This window comes from Vitis riparia, chromosome 5, assembly GCF_004353265.1.
Source record: "Vitis riparia cultivar Riparia Gloire de Montpellier isolate 1030 chromosome 5, EGFV_Vit.rip_1.0, whole genome shotgun sequence".
NCBI classification, from domain to species: Eukaryota; Viridiplantae; Streptophyta; class Magnoliopsida; order Vitales; family Vitaceae; genus Vitis; species Vitis riparia.
In genome coordinates, this window is record NC_048435.1 from 17188505 (window position 1) to 17212013 (window position 23509).

Below are 23509 nucleotides of genomic sequence, written 5' to 3' on the forward strand. Positions count from 1 at the left end.
AATAAAATGAATAGCAAGCTATATTATGGAAAATTTGCATAATCAATACAAATAAGGATGACATGTCCAACATACACATTGGAAACTCACATTCTAAAAATCAAAACGGAAGCAACTTTTCATTATTTTAAAAGTCCATAACTTAAAAATAAGCAATCTTTCTTTTTTTTAATACATTTGAACTGAAACAATTCATTCAAACTTCTAGCTAAATATGTAATTTTTATAGAAGCATTCCTGATCAACATGAACTTTACAAATTTACAAATAAAAAACAAACAATAGAAACTGTGAATTACCACTTATTCTCCTTCTTCTCCTCTTCTTTCCCTTTAAAGAAAAACTATAACTTTCTTAGCAACCAAACAAAGCCACAATACCAAATAAAAAAAGAAAAAAAAACAAAGAAATAAATAAATAAAACACACACAAAAACTTGCTCTTGAAGGCCTTTCCTATGTCTCTAAATCTCTAATCACATTCCCTTCTATTTTTTTTTTCTATTTGAATCGCTATTTTGCCTAGAGGACAACCAAACAATGGATGGTTCTATAGTTGCCAGTAAATCGTTGTTTGAACTTTCACGTTTTTATGGGGAAGAAGAAAATAAAATGAAGGAAATGGGTAAGTGGGGGAAGAAAGGGACTGCTAGAGCATAAGAACAGTTTGGGGAAATGACAAAAGAAAAGAGCAGCTTTCTTCTTTCGAAAGAAATGAGAAAAGAAATGGAAGAAAATTTGGTTTTTCAAAGTGTGTCAATCCACATCAACAACAATGGCAATAGATTTGGAAATACTTTCAATCTACCATATTTTACAAATTTTATTTTTAAAAAGTTGTACTTTTATATAAAAAAATTATGATAAGTAGGGATAGTTTGGGTTGTTAGGGATAGTTTGGGTTGTTAGGGATATTTTACAACTATCAAAACTATATATATATATATGGACAAATCAGATTATTGAAGTGTAGTACAATGACATGAAGCTTTTCTAGAAATAGGGAGAATTGTGCTTTGGGGTTAGTTGGGCCTAATAATTAGCTTAAGGTCCTCCTATTACCCATATTTAAACTTAGAGCCCAAAGAAAGAGTAGAAATTGAAATGAAGGATATTGCCTTTAAAAATTCCCTAAAATTTCCCTTGATTATTAAATAGAAAAATTAACTGGCCACACACCTTTCTAATTCTTTCTTTCACTTTTCACATTCTTTCACCTATTTATTAGTGGGACCAAGTTGAATAATTTTCCAATCATTTTTCTCTAACAAATTGAACATGAGAAATAAATGGTTAAAAATTATTATTGCCAAATACATTTTTGATGTAAATAACTTTTAAATACCTCATCAAATATATTATTATTTTTTAAAAAAAAAAATCTTACATAATATATAATAAATATTATTATTTATTTCAAACTTACATTATTTCTCATATACATTAAACACCTCATAAAATATTAGTATTCTTCGTTTGTTCTAACTTGCAAATTAGACATCATCAAAATTTTTTTTTGAAACTTATAGAATCTATAATAAATATTTTTTAAATACCTTAGCAAATATTTTTTTTTTCTTACTTACAAAATAATAATTATGTCATACATTATTTGTCCTATATATTAAACAATTTTTAAATACCTCATAAAATATTATTATTCTTTTTTTTTTTTTAACTTGCAAATTAGACACATAGTGTTTATTATTTATCATATTATTTCGAAAATAATGTAAACACTTACATGCACTTCAAGATATTCAAAATTTCTCCATTACAAAATTAACTAATTGTTCCTCACACTCTTAAATATTTTAAAATAAAGATTTAAATATTTAAAACCATTAAAATAAATATTTTCTTATTAAAACAATTTTTTAAAAGTAATAAGATAAAAATCATAAAATCTTCAAAACTATAATTACAACAAATATTTTTAATTTTAAAACTAATTTCATAATTTAAATTAATGATTTAAAAAAATAAAAATGTTACAAAAATAATTTTTGTTTATTTTTAATTCCATTTAAATATGATTTTTTAATCTCTACTGAGAGCAGTGAAATTATGTTTATAAGGGCAAAATGGTAAAAATAAATATTTCATTTAGTTTACTTGTAATGAATAATTCAACTATGATTAATTTTAATTTTATTTCCTATGTGTTAATTTTGGTAGGGAATATCTTAATGACATAGTTTGATGATAAAAAAACAAAAAACAAAAAAATAAAAAACAAAAAAACTGTCAATTATCATCCTAATGTTAATCTCCAAGTTGTTTAAAAATCGTACAAAACTTATTAGGAATTTTTTATACTCTTGTACACTTGACACATTTCTCTTGTACAGATAGTGTTATTCCCTTGTACAGTGGTGCAAATTCTATCTCAATTATAAGTTATGTGTCCATGTGAGTGTATTAATAATGTCTTCAATGGTTTGGTCAAGAAAATGGTAGATGACTTAAGGTTAAATTTTTTTCCCCAAACATCATTATTGTGGAAAACATTGAAATTTCCATGTGGTAGTTAAAAAAAGTGCATGACATGGGTGTATAATTCTTGGGTGACAAGGAAAATAAAGAAGTGGTTCATAATTGATTGAAATCTTTCACAAATGATAACCTTATACACCCTTGTATACTTAGTATATTTTCCTTGAACAGTTAGTGTAATACTCTTGTATAACAACATAAATTACATATCCCTCTTAAGTTATGTGTCTATGTAGGTGTATTAATCGTATTTCTAATGGTTTAGTTGAGAAAATGTTGGATGACTTAGGGTCAAATTTTTTTTCCCTAAACATCATTACTGGAAAAAGTATTGGAATTTTTATGTGAGAGTTAAATAAAGTATATGGCATGAGTGTATAATCCGTGGGTGACAAGGAAAATAAAAAAGAGTGGTTCATAATCGATTAAAATATTTCACAAATGGTAGTCTTGTACACTCTTATACATTTAGTACATTTCCCTTGTACAGTTAGTGTAATATCATTGTACAGTGGCACAAATTTCATATCCCCTAAGTTATGTGTTTGCGTAGGTATGTTAACTATATTTTCAATGGTTTGGTTGAGAAAATGTTGGATAACTTATGGTCAAATTTTTTTCCCCAAACATCATTACTAGGGAAAGCATTGAATTTCCATGTGGGAATTAAATAAAATGTATGACATGAGTGTACAATATGTGAGTGACAAAGAAAATTAAGGAGTGGTTTAGAATTGATTGAAATATTTCACAAAGAGTAGTCTTGTACACCCCTTGTACAATTAGTGAATACCCTGGTATAGTGACGCAAATTCCATATCCCTATAGTAAATGTGTGTCTATAAATATATTAAACATGATTCCGATAGTTTGGTTGAGAAAATGGCGGAAGGCTTAAATTCAACTTTTTTTTTTTTGTATATATTATATTTTTTATGAAAAAAAATACACAATTGGTCAATTCCTTTGTTTAATTGTAAACATATTATATTTTCTTTATTTTATTATTAAAATAACTAATAGAAAAAATAAAAAAAGAATAATCAATAAATGAAATTTAATTCTTTTTATTATTTTCCTATAAAAAATAGTATTAAACAAGGTTTTTAATTTTCATTTTTAATCACACGTATTTTCAAAAAGAGACAATATAGAAAATAAAAATTATTTTAAAAAATAAATAAATAAATACTAGAAAAATATTTTTAAATTAAACTCAAATATAATCTATATAATTTTTAACTACTTGTTTTCATCTAAAATGAGTAAATATACCATTTAACCCTTTATATAAGAAAATTCCAATCTCTACTATACTATATATTGATATAACTTACTTCTAAAATTAGGTCATATAAAAAACATTTTAATTAGAAATTTAAAATAAAAACTCTCTATCCATCCTTTTTCTTTGTTTTTCTTTTTATTATTTTGATAAATTTTCAATTAATTTAAATAAGCTAAAAAAATCATTTGCAAACAAATTTGCAACATTTCATATAACTTATTACCAAAAGTCATATTCAAAAAGTTATTAAAATAAGGAAGGAAGAAGATTTAAAAAAAAATAAAAAATTTATTTTATAATAGTAAAAAATAAATAATAAGCTTTAAAATACTTTTTAGTATAAAAGGAAAGAAAATAGTGAATATATTTATTTTAAATAGTGTTTTAATCATTAAATTATTTACTTTTAAAATGTAAAGGATAATTTTTATTTATTTAAATTAACATTTTTTTAGAAATTATTTTTTAAAATAGTTTTTCAATCATTAATATAATTTTTATTTATTTATAATTTAAAAATAGAAAATAATATTGATTTTTAAATTATTTATAAAAGAGTTTTAAAAAATTAATAAAAAAAATCTAAAAATCGTTAAATAAGGATGAATTTGTTGATGTTGGCACATGAAAAGGCTTGGAATAGAGACAAAAATGAATCAATGGTTAGTTTTACCTATTATTATCTCATTATTCTTATAATCATTTATAAGTGATAGGAGTACACCAATTATCCAAAAAAAAGTGGGGCTGGAAGCGGGCGGGAAGCACAATTCTCCCCTAGAAATATTTGTCTCCCTCTTCATTCCCTTCCTTTACTGTAATTTATCACTCACCAACTTTCCTGATCACTCCATTAATATAAAGGACAGCAACTATCACTCACCAGCTGTTTCCTGAGATAAGGGACAGCAACTATCAGTCACCAGCTGTTTCGTGATCACTCAATTAATATAAAGGACAGCAATTATCACTCACCAACTTTTCTGATCACTCCATTAATATAAAGGACAGCAATCACCAACTTTTTCCTGATCAGTCAATTAATATAAAGGACAGCATTTATCACTTATCAACTTTTTACCAACCACTCAATTAATATATAGGAAATAAAAAATAAAAAATTGAGCGCCTCCTCTCCACCACAAAACTAATCAGCGTATTCAATCATATTTAACGGTGTTGTCGTTCCTTTCCACAGTTATCGTACATGATGAGCTGGCAAAAGAAATAAGGACTTTTTCATGACATTCTATTAATATAAAAAAAAACATAGAAATTAAAAGCTATATTTGATGGTTTGAAAATATTAAATAAAAAAAAAATAATGTGAAAGAAAGTGATTTTATTATATTTGACTTTATTATGAAGAATGTAATTAAAATTATTTAAAATTTTTTATATTTTTAAATTATTTGATTTTTATATAAAATAAATCAATAAATGAAATAAGTTTTCATGCATTAATAGTACCCATGTGCCCTGATCCTAAAAAACCCGGCACAGTCAAACTGTAATTCGGGATGTTGAGGAAAAAAACAAGAGAACATAAAATTAATAAATTATTTTATTTATTTTTTCTCCTCCCTATAAGATTTAATAATTTAAAAATACATAATTTTTTAATTAAATTTAATTTTATTGCTTTTTTATAATAAATTAATTAAACATAAAATTTATCATAATACTTTTCAACATTAAAACATAACTCAACTAGTTACATTTATGTGTTTGTTCCTTCTAGAAGTATATGATAGAACACTGATATTTTCTACTCAACCAAACACCCATCCAAAAAGGGCATATCATAAAATATTGAGCTTTTCTAGTAAACCAAAATCCCGTAAAAAAACAAAAATAAAAATAAAAATAAGATTAATTTTATTGAAACCCCCATATATTTGGTATAAATACACTTCATCATCATTAATTTCAAATTTTCTATGAATGGAATATGCTCATAAATTTTTAAATTTATAAAAGAAAATTCTAATATATCATATGCAAACCATATTGAAGTCAAAATTTGAGTCTTTAAGGTATTTACAATAAAATTTGGATTGTTAAATAAAAATATGTAAAATCTTGGTGCTCACATATTAAAAATAAGAGGGATTCATATAAAAAGAAATATGATCTATATAAAGAAATTAGATTTATAAATAAAGAGATAGAATTAAGATACAAATGAAAGATTTATTTCAACTTTTTTCAACATAGGACGAATTTTTATTGAATGATATCAAAAACTGATTTTTGGCACGATGTAATGAGCTATTTATGAAATTAATCTAAGAAATGTTTAAATGTCATCTTCAAAGGCACGTCAAAAATGTTATTACCATCTCGACATCAAACCACTGATAAGCATTGAATATCAGCGCATTCAATCATATTTAATGGTGTTGTCAGTCCTTTCCACAGTTGTCGTACATGAGCTTGCAAAATAAATCAAGGACTTTTCCATGACATTCTATTAATATGAAAGAAAAACATAGAAATTAAAAGCTATATTTGGTGGTTTGAAAATATTAAATAAAGAAAAAATAATGTGAAAGATAGTGATTTTATTATATTTATCTTTATTATGAAAAATGTAATTAAAATTATTTAAAAAAATTATATTTTAAAATTATTTGATTTTTATATAAAATAAATAAATAAATGAAATAAGTTTTCATGCATTAATAGTACCCATGTGACCTGATCCTAAAAAAATTGGGCACAATCAAAACTGTAATTCAGGATGCTGAGGAAAAAAACAAAAGAACATAAAATTAATGAATTATTTTAATATTATTTTTAAATTTATTTTATTTATTTTTTCTCCTCTTTATAAGATTTAATAATTTTAAAATATAAATTTTAAATTAATTTTAATTAAATATAATTTTCTTACTTATTTTTTTATAATAAATTAATTAAACATAAAATTTATCATAATACTTTAAAACATTTAAACATATCTTAACTAGTTACATTTATATGTTTGTCCCTTTTAGAAATATATGATAGAACACTGACCTTTTCTACTCAACCAAACACCCATTCAAAAAAATGCATACCATAAAATATTGACCTTTTCTAGTGAACCAAAATCACATAATAATAATAATAATAATTAAAAAAAAAGTATAAATAAAAATAAGGTTAATTTCATTGAGACTCCCATAGACTTGGTATAAATACACTTCACCACTATTAGTTTCAAATTTCTTATGAATGGAATATACCCATAAATTTTTAAATTTGTAAAAGAAAATTCTAATATACCAAATGCAAACCAGATTGAAGTCAAAATTTGAGTCTTTAAGGTATTTACAATAAAAATTGGATTGTTAAATAGAAGTATGAAAAATCTTGGTGCTTACATATTAAAAATAAGAGGGATTCATGTAAGAATTTAGATTTATAAATAAAGAGATAGAATTAAGCTACAAATGAAGAATTCATTTAAACTTTTTTCAACCACAAGATGACTTTTTATTGAATGATATCGAGAAATGATTTTTGGCATGATGTAATGAGCTATTTAGGAAGTTAATATAAGAAATATTCGAATGTCATCCTCAAAGGCATGTCAAGAATGTTATTACCTTCTCAACATTAAACCATTGATAAGCATTGAATATCTAACCTTCATTCACTAAACACTTTTTTACTATAATTACAGACCACTAATTTTTTAGGCACTTTAAAATGTTATAAAATATCCAATAAATATCATACCCTAGATAGGAGCAATGACAACTATTCATCATATGAAAAAACAAAGCATTTAGCTTTTTAAATAATAATTTCTAATTTAGTATTAATTTTTTTAAAAACAATTATGCAATTTTTAAAAATTAATATAACTTAATTACATCAATAATATGAATTAAATATAAAATTTATTAATAGTAAATATAAATTTACTAAACAAAAATTATCATGATGATGTTTTTGCTTTCATATTTTTTATTAATTTAAATTTTGTTTAAATTTCTTTTGAAAAAAAGAAAAAAAAACATCATGATAGAAATTAGTAGATGAGACAAAGAAAGGACATATGCACCTCCCCATCACCACTTTGCAGTAAGTGGTGGTCTTCCAAGCCATAAATTTAATGATAGAAGTTAGTAGATACAAATTGTAGAATCTTAACTTGGGTTCTAATTCCAATTAGGCTGTAAAGGAGATGGCAGCCAAACTGTCATCACATGCAAGCATCATGTAAATTTAGTCTTATTTGAACTTTTAACAACTCATATTTGAACTTCAATGAGTATAAATTTGGCACCTTACACTTTTCCAAACCTTGAAAGGTAAATGAAAAATAAAAATTTTAACTAAATAAAAAAAGATGCCACCTTTTTTATTTTATTTTTTATTTCCTCAACTTTTTATTTGGTACTTATATAAAAAAAAATCACATTCTTTAATATTATTTTATCATTTCTTTAATATTTTTTTAGAAATGAAATATATTCTTATTATTTGAAAAATGAATTCAAATGAGTCTAAATTCTTAAATTTATAAAGAAAAATAGTATGATATCGGATAGGTATTATATCAAGCTAAAAATTTGGATTCTTAAAATATATGATTAAGTTTGAACTTTTGAATAAAGTTGTCAACAAAAAAATCATATATAATATAAAAAAAATAAAATGAAACTATAAAACAATTTAACCATTATTATTATTTTTATTTAACAATGTGATTGTTTTCAAACCACACAACCTTTCATTGGAGGCAACAACATCCGTCCAGGTATTCCCTTTTCCGTTTTGGTATTAGACGGGAAATCACGTGAATAACATTGCAAGAAAGTTCAAAAAAGGTGCTGTGTGTGCGTAGGGCAATCACGTGAGTAACATTGCAAGAAAGTCCACAAAAGGTGCGTAGGATAAGTAGGAAACAGTTTGTATGTTTGAAACATACAGCTATCAAAACTGTATATATATACATGGACAAATCAGAGTACTAAAACTTTTCTGGAAATATTTCCCAGCCTCTTCGTTCTCTTTCTTTCCAGCAATTATCACTCACCAACTTTTTCCCGACCACTCAAGGAATTTATTAAAAAAAAAAAAATGGTGAGCGCGTCCTCTCCACCACACAAGTAATCAACGTATCCTATCATATTTAACTTAGTGGTGTTTGCCGTCCTTTCCACAATTGTCGTACATGAGCTGGCAAAATATATCAAGGACTTTTCAATGACATTCTATTAATATAAAAGAAAAAAATAGAAATTAAAGGCTATATTGGGTGGTTTGAAAATGTTAAACAAAGAAAAAATAACGTGCATGGAAGAAAGTGATTTTATTATATTTGACGTTATTATAAAAAATGTGATTAAAATTATTTAGAAATTTATATATTTTTAAATTATTTGATTTTTAGATTAAAATAAAGAAAAATAAATAAAGTAAATTTAAAATAATATAGAAAAATAATCTATTAATTTTTAACCTATATAAGAGCTTATAGTTTTTATATAAAATTTATTATTATTTTTATTTTTAAAAATAAAAAATAAGAAAATGTATTCAAATGGATACTAAATTATAAATTATCAAATAATTTTTAAATAATACTAAACATGAGAAAAATCTCATGATTTTTAATAGCAAACATTGGAATGCAACTATATTTTTTACTTTAAAAAATAACGACATTGAAGTTTAATAAGTTTTATCCTTCTCTAAATTAGATGAAGTTTATTAGCAGTAAAATAAATTTATTAAACAAAAATATCAGAGATGAAGTTTTTGCTTTTACATTCTTTATTCAATTAAATTTTGTTTATGCTGCTATTAACACAAACATTGACCTCATTATGGAATCAATATTTTGTTTTGAGAGCAAGGACATCTCCACCTCCTCTCCACCACAACTTCATTTGCAGCGAAGGGGGACCACCTTCCAAGCCATAAACATGATGAGTGGAGTCGACCACTTCACTTCACTTCCAACCCATAAACACTTAATGGATCAGCTGCGTGCTTCGAACCTCAGTGCAGAATTTCAGAATCTTGACACGGATCCTCATTGCAATCAGGTTGTAGCTCAAGATCCTAGCCCAGCCCAGACCTCCAACCAGGCTGCAAATGGAGATGGCAGCCGCACTGTCATCACAGGCATGGATGCGAAAGTGTACAAGGCGGCAGCAGAGGGGAATATTGAAGTCCTCCAAATCTTTTTTTTAGATCTTGACTTACTAGTCCAATTAACTCCAAAGCATAACACAATACTCCACATCGCTGCCCAGTTCGATGAACTGGAGTGTGTGAATTTCATCCTTGGGTTGCCTTCATCTTCATCTCTACTGCATCGCCCTAATCTGAAAGGGGACATTCCGCTTCACCTTGCAGCAAGGGAAGGGCATTTGCATGTTGTGAAAGCTCTTTTAGACGCTGCAAAAGCACCTCCCACAGATATTGAAACTGGGCCTGGAGCAGATAAGTCGATGTTGAGGATAACAAATAAGGAGAAAGACACAGCCTTGCATGAGGCAGTGCGATATGAGAAATATCATGTGGTGGAGTTCTTGATTGAGAAAGACCCTGAGTATACTTATCGTGCTAATGTTTCTGGTGGGACTCCTCTTTACATGGCTGCTGAGAGAGGATTTACTGGAATAGTGCGAATTATCCTAGACAAAACTCGCACTTCACCAGCCTACAGTGGCTTCATGGGTAGAACGGCCTTGCATGCTGCTGTACTCTGCAATGACGAAGGTAGTATGCTCATAATACGGAGGGTTTAATACAATGATTATGTTATTTTCACATATTTAGACTAAAAGGGAAACTGCCATGGTTGATTTGACTTTATTTATTTTCTTCATTTTTCTGAACTTTCTTTTTTACTCTCTTTTTTCATTTATCCATTTATCAGAAATGACCAAGGCAATATTGGAATGGAATCCAGCTCTAACTAAAGAAGTGGATGAGAAAGGGTGGTCTCCACTTCATTGTGCTGCAGAGAGAAATTGTAATCCAACAATTGTGAGGCAACTGCTAGAGAAATCAGATAAGAGTGTAGCCTATCTTGGGATCAAAGATGGTAACAAGACTGCCCTTCATATTGCATCTTTCCACCATCATAAAAACATAATAGAGGAGCTCCTATTTCACTATCCAGATTGTTGCGAGCAAGTCGATAACGACGGCCATAATGTTTTTCACTTTTCCATGATGAAAAAGGGAGACCATCATTATAAGCCTAGTGATTACTTTCTAAATAAATGGTTAAGAGTCAGAGGACTTGTAAATGAGAAAGATGGTCAAGGAAACACACCCATCCACTTGCTCTCTTCTTATCAAATTTCAGATTATCGGTTCGTATTCAATTGGAATGTGGATAAGAAGGCGTATAATAGCGAAAACTTGACAGCTTACGACATAATTTCAAGGGCCAAGGAGGACATTTCCAAGAAAAAGGTAAAGTCTCACATCACTTCAATTATACGTGAATGTTTGATATTTTGTTATGAAACCACCTAGAAGGGGTGAATAGGTAGTCCTTTTTATTGCATAATTTTTATTTTGAAATATTTTTTTTAAGAAGATAAGAAGTAGGATAGATATTCAGTCGTATATGAAAGTAAGATACATACATGGAAAAGCATTCACAAAGTCTCCTAAAGACTTTATGGATGTGAAAACCATGACGTCTAGAGACTATAGAGCTAATTAAATCCACTATATCAAAGGAAAAGTACATAGAATTACCTAATAAAAGTTTATCCCTAAGACTAATATCCCAAAGCCTATACCAATCCTCATGTTTATGATGCAATACCTTGAGGGGATGCAAATCTCTCTCTTGAACCAAACCAGAATTCATGATTTGTATTCAGAGTATTGAGATATGAAAAGGCTAATAATCCTTTTGCAATATTCACATTCCGGGGAACTTGATTTTCTAGGTATAATATATATATATATATATATAGGGACAAAAACCTTTTATTGGAGGCAACAACATCCGTCCAGGTATTCCCTTGTCCGTTTTGGTATCAGACGGGAAATCACGTGAATAACATTGCAAGAAAGTTCAAAAAAGGTGCTGTGTGCGTAGGATAAGTAGGAAACAGTGTGTTGTATGTATGTTTGAAACATAATTTTTACAGCTATCAAAACTATATATATATACATGGACAAATCAGAGTTCTAAAGCATACTACAATGATATGAAGCTTTTCTGGAAATATTTCCCAGCCTCTTCGTTCTCTTTCTTTCCAGCAATTATCACTCACCAACTTTTTCCCGACCACTCAAGGAATTTATAAAAAAAAAAAATGGTGAGCGCGTCCTCTCCACCACACAAGTAATCAACGTATCCTATCATATTTAACTTAGAGGTGTTTGCCGTCCTTTCCACAATTGTCGTACATGAGCTGGCAATAGAAATTAAAGGCTATATTTGGTGGTTTGAAAATGTTAAATAAAGAAAAAATAATGTGGAAGAAAGTGATTTTATTATATTTGACTTTATTATAAAAAATGTGATTAAAATTATTTAGAAATTTATATGCTTTTAAATTATTTGATTTTTATATAAAAATTTAAAATAATATAGAAATATAATTTATTAATTTTTAACCTTTTTTTTTGTTTAATTTATTTTCCTTTTACGATTCTTCAGTTTTTTTTTCTTTTCCTCACATTATTCTTCAGTTTTCTACTCATGCCTAAAGGAAATCCACATTAGCTTGAATTTTGATATATGTGAAGCTGTTCAATTTGCCTTTCTTATTTATTTATTTATTTATTTTTACCTTTTTTTTTTAATTTTGTGTTAGTTTTCTAAGGTTGAGTTTTATTTTTGGAAACTTAAAAAAAAAAAACAAAAAACAAAAACAAAAAACAAAAACAAAACAAAGGGGGAAAAACAGAAAAATAAAATAAAAAAGACTAAAGAAAATTTTAAAAAATAAATTTTAAATTAATAAATTGTTTTCAATTACTTTTTTAAACTCGTTTCATTTATTTTCTTTATTTATATAAAAATTAAATAATTTAAAGTATATAATTAATTTAATTAATTTTAATTATTTTGATTTTATTTTTCTATTATAAACCAAAAATCAGAAAATTATTGTTCTTAATTTTTTTTTCTTTTCTATGTGTCTTCAATATGTGTTTTTTCTTTGATTAAAATTTTGGATTTTTTCAATGAAATATTATCGATATATATTTAGTGGTGCTCAACACGATATTGAGCACCAATTATCGATTAGTGGGAATTTCGATAAAATATTGATAATATCGATGAAATATTGGCGATATATCAATTTAGAGGTGATGCGAAAAAAATCAAGCATGTAGTGATGCATGGAGCAACCGAAGAAAGCTGTAAAAAAATTAGAGGTATCTCGGAGAAGAGATTTTTTTTTTTAAATATATTTTTTAAATTATTCATTTTTAATTTATTTTTTATTTTAAATATATATTATCATTTTATTTTTATCTACTTTTTATATTTATCTCATTAATGCTATTTTTAAAAATTACTATCACTTCATTCTTAATTTATTTATTTATTCATTTAATTTTAAATATTTTTATTTTAAAATATTAAAAATATAATTTTACTCAAAAATTGCTATAATATAAAAAAAATTAATGAAGTCCTAATATTTTAGGACTTCATTAAAAAACTCAATTTTGTTCGGATATTTAAATCCTAATTTCCAACTTCATATGCCACTTCAAATTTTATCCATTTCAACTTGATTTTTTTCCATCTAATGATTATTTTTGGTTTGGATTTGATTTTCTAAATATAGCTTTTGATTTTAAATTTGTTTGATGATAATGTTATCTTTATTTGTTATTTGATAATGTTGATAGAGTTGTTTCTGTTATGAAATTGGAAGTTAATGTGATGACAAATTATGGTGTTATGGAAGCTATGAATGATCATGTTAGTAATTTTTTAGACACTTAATTATAAAATTGGAAGTCATAGATCATACTCTCAATCATAGCAATCAGATTCAATGATAAGATTGGTTACATTATTTACAATATATATTATATATTTACCTGAGACGATTTTCACTAATCTATCCAAGACCTAATATCCATATAGTCTTGTAAAAGTGGAAGCTATGAGAAATTATAGTGTTATGAGAAGGTATGGTGTTATGGAAGCTACGGATGATCATGTTAGTAGTTTTTTATAAACACAAAATTTTACCTCTAGTACTAGCAATCAAAGATATGCAAGTGATGATTTTTATTGCACTAAGAAAGAAATGAGAGTTTTTAGGCCAAGAACAGATAGGTAGAAAAAAATTGATTGCAAGTGTTCTCTTGTTAATAAATGAAGTGGAGCTCTCAATTTATAGGTTTCTAAGCTCGAGAGCCAAAAACAGCAAAAGGTAACCTCGACCAGTCAAGCTGGGGGTTGACCGAATCACTAGCCGTTGGAGCATTTAATGCTTTGACAGGTTACCGTTGTCTCGATCAGACCTCAATCGGAAGTCGATCGGGAAAGGGTGAACCTCAACTGGGAAGAGGAGGCTATTGGATGAGAAAGAGTGTTTTTGACACCCCTCGACTGGACCTCGATCGGACAAGGGCAACTGGTCAACCTGTTCCCCAACTGGTTGAGCTGGTTGGCCACAGCCTCGATTGGTTCAGTCTTTTGGCCCTGAAAACCTATTTTTTTTAATTACTTTATTTTTTAACACTTAGGCAAGGTCTTTAGGTGAATTAATATGCCAATTTTAAAACATTTTGCCTAAGGTACATTTGATAAAACTCGAGTTTTAATGAAATCGAAAATTTAAAGGATAAACCGAGTTTTCAAAGATGCATGAAATGGTATGAAAAACTTAAGTCCACCCATGCATTCATCTTACATTCATTTCCTATGATCAAAATTCTTCCAAAAGTCTCGATCTAGTATCCATTTGGTCATTTGATGAATTTTCGAATTTATACCTAAGATTCTTAACCATTAAACTAATTAGTCACTTAACCATGGTTTGTTGTCATCAAAACCCGATTAGGAGAACCCTTGGGCTAACAACTTTTATACTTTCCTACGTTCATTTTAGACACTCATTTAACAAGTTTTGGTATGCTTAAGCTAAATCATCAAATTTACATACAACATCATTAAAATCACTATCATTCAAAGAGTTATTATCAAATTTAATAAAATCAACAAATGCAAGATAATCGTTGTGATCATACCTATAATCTCCAAGGTTTGAAGATTCACTATGATTTGAGTGAGTGTCACTCCATGATAAGTTATTTCTTTTTTAAACATACAACTTGAAACTCAATTTAAACACCTTAAAGTCCACATTATGCTACTTGTTCTAAACTATTAAACCTTTACGAACCTTTCTATACTTATACTATCCCTGGTTGACCCTACAATAAACTTAAATCTTCAATAGAGTATAAGTCCAATAACTATAAAAAGTCCTAAGCTAGGATTAAAGGAACAAAAATTAAATTGTTGACACATGCACTTTTCCTAAGTTTTCCCCATTTTTTTCTAAGGAAAGTAGGAAGGGAAATCTTTTATTATTTTTTTGTATTGTCTTATATTTTTTTTACAGGGTATTCAAATATATGAATATCAATTTCTTAGGCTCTAGTTTGTTCTAGAAAAAAATTAAGGAAAAAAAAATACTAAAAAGAATAACTCTATCATATTTTGTATACAATAAAAAATAAGAAAGAAAATTAAATATAATTAAAATTATTAAAAACTTACACATTTTCAAATTATTCAATTTTTATATGAAAAATAAAATAAAGTGAAATGATCAATTTGAAGAACCATGTAAAAATAATTTATCAATTTTAAATTTATTTTTTTCACTTTTTTTTTCCTTCTATTTTTCTTCTCTATCATCTTTCTTTGCCATTTTTTCTCAAATTTTACAGGAATCAAACATAACCTTAGCCTTTTTTTCCATATCATTTCTCATGAAGCAGATATAGTCCTAACACTTCTCAATAGCCAAACATAACATCAAGAAGATATTTCCTTTTCCATAGCTTTTTTATTTTGTTTTTGTAACATTTTGAAATACTAGAAGGTGAATATATGTAGGATAAAGAATAAATTTTATTGTTTTTATTTTTTTTTCATTTTTCCCTTTGGAATTATTACGTATACCTCATAAATGAAAAAATAGGGTCAAAATAAAGGAGTATGAGGGTGATTCTTTTTCTTTTTATCTTTAACCTGTCATTATTGTCATCGTTGTTATTGTTATTAGTATGAATCTTATTGGTAAGAATTATTCCTTCAACCTAAACTTACCATCCTTTCATCCATATCCAATCGACTCATGTTGGGAATAAGATCCATCACCGAAGCATTAGCTAGTTTTTTATTTTCTTCTCTCCAAAGTTTCAAGATAGGATAATAGAGAAAAGGAAAAGAAGGAAATAGAGGAAAATAATTATAAAATGTTTCTTTCTTTTCATTGTTCATTGAAAAATTAAGCAAAAGAAATTTAAATTTAAGAGGAATGTACTTAGCATGATTTTTTTTTTTTCATAAAAAAATGAAAATGGGAAGAAAAATCATTAATATCTTTCTTTAATAATGTTTTTCTTATCATTTTTTCACTTGTATCCAAATGTTAGAAAAAAAAACCATTTTTCTTAATTTTTTTTCCCCTTACTTTCCAAAATCAAATGTTGTTTAAGATTAATTTGAGGAAAGGAAAAGGAAAAAGAGAAGAAAATAAAAAGATAAGAACAATTTATAAGATTTTCTTTTATTTTATTGCTCATAAAAAAGTTGAGAGAAAAATTAAATTCTTGATAAATGCGCTCTTTCCAAAAAATTTCCACTTTTTCTAAGGAAACTATTTTATTTTTTCCATTTTTTATTTTATATATTTTCATGGATTCTTCTCATACTATATTTTGTTCATGAAAAACACTAAGACTGTGTTTATTTCACTCTATTTTTCTTCTTTATTTTCTTCTCTTGATACTTTCTCTCACATTTTTTTTAGAAATAAACATAGCCTCATGGAATTGTTTTTGCATTTTTTCTTTTTTTTTTGGTTTTCGATGACCAAAATAGTCTTAAGATTTCTCAAGAACCAAACACAGCATCAAGAATTTTTTTTTGCTTTTCCACATTTTAACTATTTTTATCACATTTTAAAGTAGTAGAGGATGAATTAGATAAAGAATTAATAAAATTTTAGTTTGTCTTTTGTTTTGTTTTTTTTTTCTTACCCTCATGGAATGACAACAAGGGTGCATGATTCTTTTTCTAATTTATCTTTTACCTCCTCCTACTACTACTATTATTATTGTTATTAACAAGACTCTTGTTTATCTTTCTTGTCGAGATAACTGCAGAACATCTATTCCAAAACTTGTGAGAGTTTAAAAAATAAAAATAAAAATGAAAGGAAAGTTAGAGTTTTTTCCTTGTTTCTAAATTGATTGGATTTTTATTGAATAATTTATGTTGATGTTCAAATTTAAATAAATTGACACTCATCATACTATTTTTATTAAGAAGTACTAGAACAAACAAATGACTTGATTAATCTCGTATCTCTTGGAATAAATAATCTTGATTTGATGTATTTAATTAAAGGTTGGTTATGTTTGATGGATCAGATTCTAAAGCACTTCGAGAATGTTACGCCTGAAGCTAAATCTTTGCGTTGGAAGATGTTGTGCGAGAGACACAGAGAGAGAATACGGAGAGAGTCCATGACAGCCTGCAACATGATTTTGTGGGGAGGGCAAAAGGTAAGGCTCCACATAACTTCAGTTATATGTATTTTGGAAAATGCTCGTCTCAAACTGCATGTGCTCATTTGAATGAAAAGTTATATTTTCTTTGAAATATGCTATGTTTTGTTACTTTTAAATATGTTTGGATTCCTTGAACCCAAACTTACCATCCTTTCATCTGAAGCCAATTGACTAATGCCGGGAATAAGATCCCGATACCAGAATTTATTATTGTTAGTAAGACTCTTGTTTATCCTTTTTGTCAAAATTAAGATATATAATTGCAAAACATCTATGAGTTAAAAAATAAATTCATTGGATTTATTTAATAATTTATATTGGTGTTGAAATTTAAGTAAATTGGTACTCATCATACTATTTTTATTAGGAAGGTTTAGGGCAAACAAATAACTCCATTAACCTCAATCTTTTGGAATAAATAAGCTTGATTTGCTATTGTATTTAAGTTAGATATGCATTTATCATTTGTATCAGATTTTCAATGGCTTTTTTTACCCAGCAGTGAGTGACTGAATGTGACAAAAATTGATTCATTAGTTGAGTTAACTTGCAATGTTCCTCTTATTCAATTTCAGGATTTAATGGAGCAATTGATGGATGAGGAAGAAAGCAAAAAGCAGAAGGAGAAACTCATCTCTAAATTACAACAAAATGGTGGAACCCTTTTGCTAGTTTCTACTCTTATAACAACAGTAACTTTTGCTGCGGGTTTCACCTTGCCCGGTGGTTACAAAGATGATAATGGCAAGGCAATTTTATCAAAGAAAGCATCTTTCATAACATTTGTTGTGGCGGATACCATAGCCTTGCTCTCCTCACTGAGCGCTATATTTCTTCACTTGATTATGATCGTGTGTCAACAGGAGGATTACCTTGCAAAGAACATTACATGGGCCTTTATTTTGACCGTAATTGGCATAGAAGCCATGGCGATCGCTTTCGCATCCGGCTTGTACGTCGTTTTACCACCTTTCTCCGCCCTTTCATTTCTCACTTGCATCCTCTGGTCTTGCTTTCTCCTCTCCGTTATATCGAAAATTTTTCCAAATTGGGGCGCTTGGATCATATTCAGACTACCGTGGGGGTTTATAATCACTCTCCAACGCACTCTTACAAGAATAACCTATTGGCTCAGAGAAAAAATATCCCATTTATTTGTGTAGATGAGGGCTCTCGGATCTTTGGATGAGCTCTTTTTTGAGAGGGAAGAGAACCCATTCATATTGAAAAAGAAGAGTCCTTAGCAAGGAAAGTTAAAACTATGCTCTACTGTCTTTTATTTTCACATCGAATTTGGAATTGGAATTGAAGTACTCACTTGTCTGAGCTGTGATTATATATGAATAAGATTAGTGATTATTGTAAATTTGGATGCAGTTGACTCATTGAGATTAATATAATCAAAATTGTTTTCACAAATGATTTTTATAAGGTAATATTAATCATTTCAGTTCTTAAGACTTTTTATTATTATTATTATTATAATTAATTCACATAAATAAAATCAAATTTGTTACAAACTGTTTTTCATAAGTTAAATTAATAACATCAAAATTTTATGAACTATCTTTTTATTCATCGATATCAGTGAAGTCAAATTTGTTATAAAACGTATTTTATAAGTTTTATCAACGGAATTTTTATCCATTGATATTAGTATATAAGATTGGCAGTCAAAATTGATTTTAATGAGCTTGACATATATTAAAGAAATTAAGATTTTATCTTATAGATTGATTCTAATAAAATTGATATTAAAGAATTAGAACTTTACTATATAAATTATTTTTTTATAAAATTTGAAGTGTTATTTTCTGGTTGTCTTTCATTCATACACTTATATATATATATATATATTTTTTTTATAATCCACTATTTATTTTAATATATTATTATTATTTTCTTTCTATTATCAATAATTAATTAAGTATCAAAATTGTTTCAATTAACTTAGCAAAGATTCAAAAGGCTTTTTTGGACTTAATGGAGTGCCTAACAACTTTTTGCTAGGTAAATAATCGATAAATCCATTCTTGGCTTGCAAACTTTGATCCTTTTAAGGTATTGAGTTTTTTTCCAGTATTTAACCATTCGGGTTTTCTTTTATATATATATATATATAATGATTAGTAAATTTAAATAAATAAAAATTAATTTTATAAATAAATAATAGGTTTCAAATAAATAGGCAAATAAAAAGGTGTGTAGTGATACTTTGGACGAAGGTCAATTCACAAATGCACATGTAGAAAAAAGTTGACTAAAATGTTGGTGTATTGAAAACATGTCAACTTAATATGCAATTAATGAAAATTTTATTATAAGAGAAAATAGTTTTTTGACTTTAAAAATAAGTTTGACATATCTTTTTACCCAAAATAGTTTTTGAAAAATTTCCCTTAAAACAAGTCGTTTTTAAGAATAAATGTGAGATGCCTTTTTTTAATATCACATATCAAATTTTAAAGAAGAAAACATGCTCTTAACAAATCTTGTCATACGTAGATCTCTTTCTCGAGGATCCTCCTATGCAAAATTGGCTTGGTGATTTTGTTTATTTTTTTCTCTAAGTCAACTTTAATAAAATATTAAACTAAGAGGATTTTTTTTTTTTTAATAAAAAATTCAAATCATAGATATCATGCATCAGATTTAGTAATTCTCAATCAGGAAAGAAAAATTAGCATCTCTAGCTATTAAGAAAAATGTTAGTATTTGTTGTTTCTAGCTATATATAAATTTAACTTATAACATAACATTTTTTATATAGCTTCCTACATGAGTTTTTTAAAATAATATCCATCTTATATACCTATCATGCCTTATATTGGAATATTAACTAGATATAGTTGTATAAGTAGTATGAGAGATGTTAAAGAGAGAAAATAAAATATTTTATTGTAGACCCCCATTTGGGCTCGTTGTTTTTTCATTTCATTTTCTGCAGGTTATATTTTTTAGCCAGGTGCCAGCATTGCAGGCAGCCACGTGTTGCCTTGTGATTAACCATCAGAGAATCAACATGGCTTTTTGAGGAGCTATGGGAGGATGACACGTAGGGGGAGGAGGTTCTTTTGGCATTGAGGTCGTTATGCAGGTGCGTAAGAGAGAGAAAAGATATTCTGGAAAAGAGAGGTGGTGCTTTTCGGCCGTGGGGTGGGAGAGATGATATTTTGGGGAGGATGTTGCTCTGAGTTTGAGGGGGGAGCGGCTACATGAGGAGGGATTCAGTTTTTTTTTTGAGAGGTGAGAGATTCCAAGGCAAGTCATTGTTGTGAGGAGTAGCAGAGAGCTCGGGGGGGGGGGGGGGGGGGGGGGGTTCCTTTGGGCTTGGGGGCAAGTCTGGAAGGGAGCAGGGGAGTTTTTTTTGGTTTTGGGAGGCAAGTTTTGAGAGAGGGTAGCAGCTGAGAGAGAGGGGTTTTGGTGAGTGGATTGGGAGAGATATTGCAGGAGGAAGTTTCTGGAGCTTGGGAAGCAAGCTGAAGAGAGACAGAGAAGACAGAGAGCTTGAGGGAGAAGAAAAGAGAGGTATGACTGCCCTGTATCCTTAGTTTTTCTTTATCACACTATAGTCTCATTCCCTTTTTCTTGATATTTTCTGTGGATTTGTTCGATTATACGTTCAGTTTTATGATTCCTGTTTGGTCCATGGATTTTATTGTGGCTATTTCGTCTATTTTCCTTGGGGTGATTTGAGAATGATACTGCTCTGTCTTAGTTTCCACTATGCATCATATAGGAGTCTTATTTTGTTCTTATCTCCATGGAACGTATTCTAGATCACTCACCTACAGCCAAGCCTGTTGATCTAAACATGAAACATGGCTTTGGTTGTTTTATTTGTTTCATTGGTTTGTGCTCTGTTTTGTTTTGCCATTCCCCTGTTTTCGGTATCCTACCTTGTTGTACATCAGGCTGTATGTCCCTACCTGAGGGATTCAGGTAAAGCTATCGCAGAACTAAGCTTATGAGTGTTGAGGATGAATAAAGCTCCTTCAGATGGTTTGGGTTTGCGCAAAGATCTCGGATAGGAAAGAAGCCGGGTAATGCTCAAGCTGTATCTTGTGGAAATACTACAGCCGTGGTTGATCTGGATCAGTTTGTTACTAAGGATATTATACCGATCAACGAGAAAGAAGCTGTGCTGCCATTAACCCGAGAGTTTCCTAATTTCTACAATAAGGAGGACCTTGCCTTGCCTGGTGAACTAGAGCCATTTTCAAAGAAAGCCTCCTTCATGGCTGCCATTGACTATATTGTTTGTGAGAAGAGTGATGTTTTCATGCCATCTCATGGGGGAAACATGGGCCATGCAATTCAGGGACATCGGGCTTATGCAGGTCACAAGAAGTATATAACCCCGAACAAAAGACAGATGATTCCTTACTTTCTGAACTCTCCTCTCTCTGAAGCAGAGTTCAATAGAGTGCTGTCAATGGCAATCTACACCGTTCTGTTGTTGGTTTTCTCATCACCCATTCTGCAACACTTGAAGCAGTGAAGAGGTGGAGAATGTTAGTAGCTGTCATGATGTTCTCACTATGTATGAATGTGACTTTGAAGAAGTCCAATGGTTTTCTCTTCAGAATCACTCCGTCTTCACCACTTATGCGCTCATGTTAGCACCACTCACTGATTCAGACGTGAGAGGGAAAATGGCTGTGGGCGTTGTGGTCTGCTTTGCTTCCTTATCTCGTTATTCTCACTCGTTCAAGCTAAAATTCCTGGCGCCTACTCCGGCGGTGCTTGGCAGAGTGCTCACGCCACCTTCTACGGTGGCAGTGACGCCTCTGGCACTATGGGTGGAGCTTGTGGATACGGTAACCTTTACAGCCAAGGGTACGGCGTGAACACAGCTGCACTGAGCACAGCACTCTTCAACAACGGACTCAGTTGTTGCGGCGCTTGCTTCGAACTCAAGTGCGCCAATGACCCCAAGTGGTGCCACTCCGGTAGCCCCTCCATTCTTATCACCACTGCCAACTTCTGCCCACTAAACTATGCCCTTCCAGCGACAATGGCAATCAGGTTAAGGAATTCCGTGCTCACAATGCTACTGTCAATGATCTTAGCTTTGACGTAGAAGGTGAATATATCGGAAGTTGTTCAGATGATGGATATGTAGTAATAAACAGCCTTTTTACGGATGAGAAAATGAAGTGTGAGTATCATCGCCTAATGAAGGCCATTGCTCTGGACCCAGATTATGCAAGAAAGACATCTAGAAGTTTTGTTGCTGGTGGTTTAGCAGGTCCTTTATTTATTTTTAATAATACAAAAAGATGGCTAGGTTACAAGGATCAGGTTCTACACTCTGGTGAAGGTCCTATACATGCAGTGAAGTGGAGAACAAGTCCCATTGCTTGGGCTAATGATGCACGTGTAAAAGTTTATGATACTGCTAATGATCAGCGTATAACATTTATTGAAAGGCCGCGAGGAAGCCCACGTCCCGAGATTTTGGTCCCTCACTTAGTGTGGCAGGATGATACTCTCTTGGTCATTGGTTGGGGAACATCTGTGAAGATTGCTTCAATAAGAGCAAATCAGTCCAATGGAACCAATGGGACTCACAGGAATGTTTCCAAGTCCAGCATGAACCACGTGGATATTGTGGCATCATTTCAAACCAGCTATTTCATTTCAGAAGTTGCTCCTTTTGGTGATTCTTTGGTTGTTCTAGCCTACATTCCTGGAGAAGAAGATGGAGAGAAGGAATTTAGCAGCACCATTCCATCACGCCAGGGAAATGCGCAAAGACCTGAAGTACGCATAGTCACATGGAATAATGATGAGCTTGCGGCAGATGCCTTGCCTGTACATGTCTTTGAGCATTACAAGGCAAAGGATTATTCCCTTGCTCATGCTCTTTTCTCAGGTAGTAACTATGCTGGTGGTCAGTGGAAAAGCTGGAGAGTTGAAAGAATACTCAGTGGAATTACTGCATGCAGAAGGTGTTAAGTTTGAA

The 23509-nt window shown here is 29.4% G+C and overlaps 1 protein-coding gene across 1 annotated transcript; it reads left to right on the top strand.

Moving 5' to 3' along the window:
• The first annotated feature begins 9736 nt into the window (after positions 1 to 9736).
• On the top strand, positions 9737 to 18907 carry LOC117914149 (ankyrin repeat-containing protein At5g02620-like). The gene is made up of 4 exons (XM_034829368.1): positions 9737 to 10509; positions 10670 to 11214; positions 17401 to 17535; positions 18117 to 18907. The coding sequence occupies exons 1-4, from the start codon at positions 9759 to 9761 to the stop codon at positions 18702 to 18704; spliced, it is 2019 nt and encodes a 672-aa protein (XP_034685259.1). The 5' UTR covers positions 9737 to 9758; the 3' UTR covers positions 18705 to 18907.
• The last annotated feature ends 4602 nt before the right edge of the window (positions 18908 to 23509 follow it).

What these genes read in the sequence shown, in the direction of transcription:
- LOC117914149 (XM_034829368.1), top strand. Translation starts at nt 9,759, where the DNA reads ATGGATCAGCTGCGTGCTTCGAACCTCAGTGCAGAATTTCAGAATCTT. An exon ending in TGTACTCTGCAATGACGAAG is followed by an intron (nt 10,510 to 10,669) that starts GTAGTATGCTCA and finishes TCCATTTATCAG; the next exon opens with AAATGACCAAGGCAATATTG. An exon ending in TTTTGTGGGGAGGGCAAAAG is followed by an intron (nt 17,536 to 18,116) that starts GTAAGGCTCCAC and finishes ATTCAATTTCAG; the next exon opens with GATTTAATGGAGCAATTGAT.